The sequence below is a fragment of the Glandiceps talaboti genome, chromosome 17 (assembly GCF_964340395.1).
Source record: "Glandiceps talaboti chromosome 17, keGlaTala1.1, whole genome shotgun sequence".
Taxonomy (NCBI): Eukaryota; Metazoa; Hemichordata; class Enteropneusta; family Spengelidae; genus Glandiceps; species Glandiceps talaboti.
This window is the reverse complement of record NC_135565.1, coordinates 7539325-7549717: the sequence shown is the minus strand read 5'-3', so window position 1 is coordinate 7549717 and position 10393 is coordinate 7539325. Positions and strand designations below refer to the sequence as shown.

At 36.5% G+C, this 10393-nt stretch overlaps 1 protein-coding gene across 1 annotated transcript; it reads left to right on the top strand.

Annotated features, from left to right (window-relative positions):
• Positions 1-6810: 6810 nt before the first annotated feature.
• LOC144448666 (alpha-2,8-sialyltransferase 8B-like) lies at positions 6811-10015 on the top strand. The gene is made up of 4 exons (XM_078138945.1): positions 6811-6950; positions 7723-7782; positions 8485-9048; positions 9763-10015. Exons 1-4 carry the CDS (start codon positions 6811-6813, stop codon positions 10013-10015), a joined length of 1017 nt encoding a protein of 338 aa, XP_077995071.1.
• Positions 10016-10393: the final 378 nt, after the last annotated feature.

Below are 10393 nucleotides of genomic sequence, written 5' to 3'. Positions count from 1 at the left end.
TGCAGAGGGAAAAGGAGGTTGGGTAATATTTTTGGATACGTTAAGGTTTTAAGTATCATTCACTTTAACAGCTGTTGAAAGATAATATATGTTCACATTGCTTCCAATTCGAAAATATTATGACAATTTTACCTGTCTGGTTGACAACACTCTTCGCAGACTCTTCGACGATCTGCTAATACTAAAGTACCGATCGCTAATGACCGTTTGATCGATTTATTCTGCACACTGGTGTGTAAATCGAATTCCCGGTCACATCGCGTGCATGCCTGTTGAAATTGGGTACGTACCAACAGGCACCGCCCTCAACGATGAAAGTGTGAGCACTATAAACACTCGGGTCATGCTCAGACGAAGTCGGCAAACAAGAAGGAAAGTGAATGCACTGTGATATAGTACTTTAGTTTACTTGAACGTCTTTGGGACTTTCGAAGACTTCGAAGATATACTTAACCATCTTTGGGTAGATGCCAGGAGGCTTTACAACCGTCTTTGAAGCTACTTGCCGACTCACGACGTCAAGTTGAGGATTAATGCTGATAATTATTAGGTTCCTACACGATTTGTGAAACTGGAACAAACTCGGCCGTCCCACAGCTTGGTAAGATAACTAAATATTCTAAAGGGCGAAATTAGAGAAACCAAGTTTCACACAACAATGACCAACCGACCCATTGCTAGTATTCACTATACGAAAAGTCATATTTGACCATGTCTTGTCACTGGAGTAAACCTTGAGCAGATAGAGGACGTGTAAATGTGGTGAGTATTGTGACAAAGGTTCCACCTTTGACTTAATTTACCCCGGTGACCTCTCCCCTGGCGGCTGTAGACAGTCAAAAGTGGTACTGCGTCCCGTACTTCCACTATGAAGAGATGGTGGTTAGGTGGGTAACAGGTAGGGTAAAGGTTGGGTAAAGTATGGGTGAATTCGAGTTTTCCTGTATCTTGACTGTATTTTTTTCAATACTGGTTGCCAGAATTCGCGGTGAAAATGTATAATTGTCGGCATTCAGTAGACACCTGATTATGGTAAGCCGTTCCAGCCAATTGTAAAAGTATTATTCTTATTCTCGCTGTAGTATTTTGTATTTTTGGCAGTTACAAACTAATTCTAACCATTTATGTGTAGTTTTTCGATATAATCAACATTTTTATTTCATGTTAACATTATTTAATTCTAACAAGTTTTCATTTATTTGAGATTATTGTTGTTTTATTTGATTTATTTTGATTTATTTTTCGATAAACTAGAAATTTTCATATATATATATGGGTTTTTTGGTTGTTTTTTATTTTGGATATTTCGCAAATAATTAATTCGGAGAAAAATATAAGTTTCGGTAAGTTGCTTGTATGGCACAGGGGTGTGGAGTAACTCAAATGATCGACTTCAGGCAGGCCTAACACATTGGTCGCTGTACACCCATGTGGACATTTGATTTCAATACAAACGAATACATACTGTGTTCTAAGTGCATTCATATCATTGCGATCGATAAACATTAAACATTCCTCAAGTCAACCGACCGTGACTCTATACTGTTTGTATTTAGGGACTGGCCAAGTGTCTATCTTGTTGGTTAGTGAGGCAAATAGTAGTTGCAATGTCTTGGTAGATTGTATAATGTTAACACATTCAAAATATCCAACTTTACAGTGACCACAGAAACACTTCTCCAGTGAGAAATCAGTCTCTTCTACCTATGTAATCATTATGTTCTTCTTAAAGTGGCCGTGGATGAGGATTGATTAAGTATTTATATTGGATTTTTAATTTATTGAACAATTTTATCATGGCGTCCTCCTTGAAAGATCAATGTCAAACAAAATAGACAAAGTCTGTGTTTGTAGCCCAAAAATTAAAATTGCAAAAAACTAATACATGTATACCATGTTTGATATTTTGCGTTATTGTACGTACGGTAACACACCTTTTTATACATTTGTTTAGCTTTTTGCACTTTATTGAGCTACAAACACAGACTTGGTCTATGTTTCATATTGATCGTTCAAGGAGGGCGCCACATGTCATAAAAATGTTTTATAAATTAAATTAAATTTAAAAATAAATACTCATTCCTCATCCATATGGCCATTTTAATGTGAAGCCTGTGTATCCAGTCTCACTGGATCTGATAGCTCATCTCATCATAACTGTAAGCCCGGGCCGAATCCCCGAGTTAATATCATTCAAACTATCATTTTCTTGATAGAAAATTATGACACACTTTGGATCTCGACATAATGCTAAAAATAAGAGAAAAAAACAACTGCCATTTTCTCTTCCGTAAGGAAGGGATGTATTAGTGGGTGGAAATCTGTGTTTGTGTGTGTGTGTGTGTGTCTGTCTGTCTGTGTCATCGTTTTCTCCAAAACGACTGGCTCAATTCAAACAAAATTTTGTACACATGTTTCGTTGGGTAATGGGAAGAACTCACTAGATTTTGGTAAACATCCCGTGAATATTAATGAGCAAATTACGTAATTAATGGTTTTCGGGAATTAGGCTATATCTCAAGAATACACACTTTAAATTCATTATAACTTAGTACATACATTTGCGATATCACAGCGCACCTGTCCTGAAAATATTACGAATGTAGCTTTTAGTTGTAATGAGTTGTTGGCATATTTTTGGCAGGCCACAAAAAAGGAGAAAATAGTTCGTGGTCAGGAAATGTTGTCTAAAGTGCGACTTTATCAATTTTCTAAAAAAACGATTTCATCAATTCAAACGAAATTTGTTGCATGTGTTCCGTAGGGTAGCGACAAGAACTGATTGGGTTTCGGTAAACATCCCATAAATATTAACAAGAAATTTACATAATTAATGGTTTTCGGTTTTTGAGCTATATCTGAAGAATGCACTCTTCAAATTCAATATAAATTGATACATACATTTGCGATACCAAAGCGCACTTGTCCTGAAATATTATTGATGTAGCTTTTAGTTTTAATAAGTTATTGGCATATTTTGGTAGGCCACTAAAAAGGAAAAAAATAGTTTCTTGTCAGGAAATGTTGTCTAATGTGATGCAATGATGTGATTTTTGTTTTTAAATCACATTCTCAACAAATCAATCTACTTATCATTGCAGTTACTGTTCTTTTTATTTAGTACTTTATTATTATTATTCCAACAATTGTCTGTAGGAATGACAATCTCAAAACTTTGCCCTTATGGAAGGCATTCAGTTTAAAGCTGGTCATATGTGAGCTTCGAAGTGGCAACAACACTTTCTTTTGAAAGTTAGCATTTACGTCAACCTTCAAGTCCTTCAAGTTAAACATGTTTAATTGTTTTCATTCAATTATCTTACTGTATTATGTTTTCAGGGTTCTGTGTAACAAGTGTCCAAGTAATATCAAGTTTATAAATAGTCTTGAAGAACTTAGGTATGTTTGTAAACAGTCGTAATTAATCAAGAGAAGTTTGTTATTAGTTATGGTGAACTAATATAAGTTCATGAAAAGTCTTGATGAATTAAGGCAAATCTGTAGACATATAACGAAATCTTCTCTTGCGTAAAGGCGCACCCTGTTCGGATAAAGACGTTCCCGGTGGTTACTTTCATATAGCACATGAAACTTTCATATAGCACAAGTCACAAATAGTAATCGTTATTTAAGATATTTTACTATACACAAACTTAACCGTAGTACAAGATTATCTCTGTTATTGCTACTTGCTGGGGACATAAACCCACACCCAGGACCCAAGTCTTATAAATTGAAATATCCATGCCAAATATGCAAATCCGCTGCCAGATGGGGACAAGAATGCATCCAGTGTGAACAATGTGACAACTGGTTTCATAAATACTGTCTCAGTATGAATGATGAAGTGTACAACACCCTTACTGCACACCCATCCTATACTTGGCTCTGCTGTGACTGTGGCCTACCGAACTTTCACTCTTCATACTTCATTGATATGTGTGATATAGAAACCATGAATAGCTTTGATACATTATCTGACATCAGTGAAGATGATACCATTGACAGTCTACCATCAGATCTAAGCAATATAAACCCAATCAAGACATCTAGCCCAACCAATAGAACCACAACTACAAAGACGACCAAAGTAAATAAACCAAAGCCTCGTAAGGCAAAATCCAAAATACATCCCCTCAAAATCATCAATGTAAATTGCCAGAGTGTACGCGCAAAACTTGCTGGTTTTCAGTACCTCCTACAGGAAGAAGACCCAGATATAGTTGTTGGAACTGAATCTTGGCTTCATAGTGACATTAATAGTGGTGAAATCTTTCCTGCAAACTTCAATGTATTCCGCAAAGATATACCTTCAAAAATAACTTCATCTAAACCAAACGTACCATGGATAAATTCTACTCTTAAAAGAAATATCAGGAAAAAACGCAAACTATATGACAAAGCAAGAAAGACCGGAAACTTTATATTATGGGACAAATTCAAAGAACTAAGAAGACGAAACGACAAACAGATGAGAAAACTGCGACAAGAACACATAAATACCATTGGTCAAAGCCTCCAGACAGATAACACCAAACCATTCTGGAACTACATCAAAGCGCTCCGCAGAGATGTCATTGGTGTCTCGCCACTGTCCAGCATGGGCCGCATAGCATCTAGCGCAAAGGAAAAGGCTGAAATCCTAAATAATCAGTTTTGCTCCGTCTTCACAAATGAAGATCTTACCTGCATCCCAAACTTAGGCATTAGCAAGATCCCAAAAATGCCAGACATCACAATCACAACTATAGGAATAGAAAAATTGCTCAAAAATCTGAAAGTAAACAAAGCATCAGGACCGGACAACATACCCGCAAGAATACTCAAAGAATGCGCCACAAGTATTGCACCCATATTACAAAAAATCTACCAGAAATCAATATCAACAGGAACCCTACCAAAAGACTGGTTAAATGCAAATGTTTCACCAATCCACAAGAAAGGGGAGAGATCTCTTCCAAGTAACTATAGACCGGTATCACTCACTAGTATCGCTTGTAAACAACTGGAACATATTATACATAGCAACATAATGAACCATTTCGAAAAGTACTCCATACTCTGCGATAGACAACACGGATTCAGAAGTGGACGTTCATGTGAAACACAACTCACAGGCTTGATTGATGACCTTGCAAAAATCTTAGACCAGCGTGGGCAAGTAGACCTGTGTATAATGGATTTTAGCAAGGCCTTCGATATGGTCCCCCACCAACGACTACTTGCTAAAGTTGACCATTTTGGAGTAAGAACCAGTACCAAGCTATGGATAGAAAACTTCCTCACCAAACGTCATCAAAGAGTAGTCATCGACGGACAGTCTTCATCTCATACAGCAGTCATCTCCGGTGTTCCCCAGGGGACCGTGCTTGGCCCTCTACTGTTCCTCACATACATTAACGACTTACCTGATTATGTTAATTCACATGTAAGACTGTTTGCAGATGACCTCATTGTGTACAGAGAAATCAATACTCCAGCTGATACTGAAATACTACAAAATGATATAAACTCCCTATGCAACTGGGAAAAAAGATGGCAAATGAAGTTCAACACATCAAAATGTTTCATTATGCACGTAACACACAAGAAAAAGTTCACTCCATACCAGTATCACATGAACAATAACATCCTTCAGAAAGTAGAACATCATCCATACCTAGGAATACAACTATCAAGCAACCTTTCATGGGCCCAGCACATTCACCAAACCACAAACAAAGCAAACAGCATACTTGGTTTACTCAAAAGGAACCTTTGGAACTGCTCCAGGAACACAAAGGAAATAGCCTACAAAACACTAGTTCGACCCAGACTTGAGTACTGTAGTACAATCTGGGATCCATACCAGAAAACTCATCAGGAACAACTTGAAAAAGTACAAAGGAGAGCAGCCAGATTCGTTACCAATGACTACAGACGCACAACAAGCATCACAGCCATACTAAAAACTCTAGACTGGGAATCACTACAGAATAGAAGAACTAAGTCAAGACTCGTCACAATTTTCAAAGAAACACACGGAATCACCCCTACAAATATAAAACACCTTCATCAAGAAAACCAAACCAAACACAACACCCGTCAAACACAGAAGTTAAACTACAATACCATTCGCTCCAATAAAGATTGTTATCACTATTCACTATACCCACGTACTATACCTCTATGGAACTCATTACCACCAAGTACAAAAGCAGCAAAAGATGTGGCAGTTTTTAAATCACTAGTCAATCTCAATGTGGAATAAGGGAAAAATTGAAAGTGTGATGCATGACGAACTGTACGTGTATAGCCACATCTGGCGTTTTGTACAGTAATGGACAAGACAAGACAAGACAAGGCACAGGGAAATTTAGATTCTTACTCTACGCGACAACAGAGGCCATTGGTGTAACGATAACAACATTATTTTCACACACTTGAAGATCAGAAATAATTATAACAATCATTTCAAAATCACTGTGGTATTGATCTGCAGTACACCTGTTAACATGCACACACATTATATATATATATATATATATATATATATATATATATATATATATATATATATATATATATATATATATATATGGGGTTTGGAGTGAATGTTGTGAGATATGGGGTTTGGAGTGAATGTTGTGAGATGGGAGCTTGTGTATGTATGTATGTATGTATGTATGTATGTATGTATGTATGTATGTATGTATGTATGTATGTATGTGTTTGTGTCACTGTGTGTACGTGTGTCTGTTTTTTATATCAATGTGTATATTATGTGTAAATATGTATATTTGTCCCTTGCCTTTCAGCAGCTTGTAGACGATGGATTTTAAAAAGCGTTTATTCCTGATTCTGGTCGCTGTCAACATTGGAATTGTTATTCTAGTTGCTATCTTAGACAATAGAAGTATAGTTGGTATAACAAAATTCAAAGCCCCAACAGCAGTAAATATGTTTAAAAGGTAGGTTATTAACAAGGTTAACGTTAGGAAAGAGATAGCACATAAACAATTCTTGCAAAGTGTCTATCTTGTTTGGTTAGTGATGTAAACAGTAGCAGCAACACCATATTAAAAGTCTAATTTACCCACCTTTACCCAACATTTACCCTATGGGAGAGATCACCGTGGGTGAATTAAGTCAAAGGTGGAACTTCGTCGCATACTCACCACATTCACATGTCCTCTGCTCAAGCTTAACCATGGGTGAAGATACATACAGTGCAACTTCTTGGTAGAGTGTATAATGTTTAAACATTCAAATATCCATTTTTACAGTGATCACAGAGACCAATAATTGAAACACTTCCCCAGTCAGTGAGAAGTCAATCTCTTCTACCTATATATATATGAATAGTTATGTTTATCTTAACATGGCATATGATCATCCTGTCTCATTGGACCTGATAGCTCATCTCATCAAAATTGTGTGTTCGGGCTGAAACTCCTGCAATAGAGACAACGAAGGGAGCGTGTAGTGTCATTGAGGTCGAATAGAATGATATTAACACCCTTGATATCGTCAGTCAACCCAGTTGTATAATAGGGCATCTGTTAGACGTGCGTAATAACCGAGTATGAGTGAATATCATTCAAACTCTGATTGCCTTAATAGAAAATTATTACACACTTTCTCTGTCGATATAATGCTAAAAATAGTAAAAGTTTACATACTTCTGTAGGTAAACATTCTTATTTGTTCTCATTCTCTTACCTCACTGTAATATCTTTTCAGGCTTCCGTGTGACAAGTGTCCAAGTAGTATGAAGTTTATAAAGAGTCTTGAAGAAATAAGGTATGTTTTAAATTGGCAACGTCTGTTGAAATGTAACAAAATGATTCCAAACATTGGAAATATTCTTCACTTTGTACAATTAGAAGAGACGATCATTGTGATGATGGCAATCTTATTTTGAAATGTTTGAAGATTAAAAAAAAATTCAAAACCACCATACTATTGACTTGCAGAACAAACTTGAGCATCTCTCTCTCTCTCTCTCTCTCTCTCTCTCTCTCTCTCTCTCTCTCTCTCTCTCTCTCTCTCTCTCTCTCTCTCTCTCTCTCTCTCTCTCTCTCCCTCCCTCTTCCTCCCCCAGTGCTCATTTGTTTTACGAATAGCACATCTTTGCCTGTACCCACAATGTATTATTTCTATACAAACGTTCAGTACGAACATGGTTTTTTTTTTTTAAATTATGTATAACCTTAATTTTACAATTTTTACCTGCACCAAATTTGTCCTTTACTTTTAATATATTTTCTCGAACAAGATTTTTGGATTCTGTTTTAATAGGTTTTGGGGGTAAGGCTAGTAGAACTATTTCTTATACAAGTACATTTTTTCTATCAACATCTTTTTAAACTAGCTTTTCTTTTCTTTTCTTTTCCTCCTCAACCCTCCCTACCCGGTTGTAAATTCTGCTCGTTCCCTGAGATATAATCATCCTCGGTCTTCCCCGTCTATTCTTAACTGTATCAACTATTTTTCTTTCTAAAGGGAGATTGTTTCAAAAACGTTTGATCTCGAGACATCACTAGCAATATACCAAGATCACGTTAAACCTGGGAACATGGAATTTGAACAAAATAACCATCATACTCTGTTCAGTAGTTTCAGTCGAGATTATTATGATAATATATTTTACACTGTCAAGATGCAAGAAGATTGTGCAATTGTTGGAAACAGCGGCCTTCTACTTAACAGCAGCTGTGGAAAACAAATTGATTCACATGATTTCGTCATGCGAATGAATCTACCAACTTTGAAAGGGTATGAAGAAGATGTCGGTCGTAAGACGAACATAACAGCCACAAATTCCTTTGCAGTTTCAGACCTTTACAAATACATTCACCAATCCACAAATCCAAATGTTACAAAATTTGAAAAAATCATGACGAATTTGAACTTTTTGAATGACTCCATCGTTTGGATCGCCTATGAGATGACGAAAACACGCCGATCACAACTTGCCTATGTGGCAAGAGAGACGTTGGGAAAAAGAAACTTTTCATACAAATTAGCGTATTCCCCTATCCCGGTATATCCTAAACGTATAACAAGGTAAGTTGTTGAAACAAAAGCATTGGTAGAAATTTTTTAAAGGGTTGTGCATGTTTGCATGCATGCATGCATGCATGCATGCGTGCGTGCGTGCGTGCGTGCATGCAGGCATGCCTCATTGGAGAGAACAGTGCTCAATGCAAATATTGTGGCAGGGCATTCTAGACTTCATTCAAAAGAATAAGGATGTTATAAGTCGTTACTCAGAGTGTCACGCAAGTACGTACGAACATCTGTCTACCCGGAACATGTGGTGGTTTGTTCATTTATTTATTTGTATTCATTGACGTATTTATTTATTGACCTATGCATTCATCAATCTATTAATCCAATCATTCATCTATATCTTCTGTTGACAAACACTAGAGAATTATATGCTTCATAACAGCTCGTGGGGTAATTTGATGTCTACTAGTGTTCGATTAATTATAAAGCCAGGCAATAAGTGTGTTATAACACATCACATTCTTAGGTACATATTCTTTCTATAGTCTAAACAAATTACTGTTAGTTCTCTCGTACTGTATTCATAGTCTCCTAGAGGAAATGGACAAGAAATTGTACCCTTTGTATGTAAATTCAAGCCACGAGTTCATACCATGTGACACGATCTAAACCAATCACTGAAGGCTTTATCAAAACACTGCACTATGAAGTCTATTGTCCCAAAATGATTGAACTTATCATATATATTATCTGTGTGTTATTTTATAGGTTTTGGAACAGAACTCACTGCAGCGAGGGCAATATAATGTTTACTATATCGACGCTGTTCTGTAAGAAAATCACCATGTACGGATTTTGGCCTTTCAATAAAGATAGAAATGGTCGAAAACTCGGTCATCACTATTACGATTCCCAAAAATTGAAGCAAAGTGGACCAATTCCAACAGAATACTTGATCTCTGAGCACTTAGAAAGAAGGGGTGTTATTAACCTTGTCAATGACAAATGTACACCTGGATAAAAGGAAATCACAGCAGATGAGTTGTTTGCAGTTGAATTAAATTGCACAGACTACTTTAAATTTCATTGGTTCAATATATCTTGTGCCTTGATTGTAACCAAGTTAATCACAGCTGACGATATTTGCAGCTATTTGCAGCAATCAGTAATATCCATTCAAACTTTAAGTTTTCCAGACGGTAGTTAACAAAAACTAGTGTGAAGTAACTAGAGCTTCCTTTATGTTGTTGTATGATGAGCACTTTTCAAGAAAATAGCGACTATTTTTATTGGAATATTCATAGGGATAATCAAGCAACCATGTGGAGTGAAGGAAAATACACAAGTGAGAACACATGGTCGTTCGATAATCCTTGTTGCTGACCTGGGTCATTTTGCA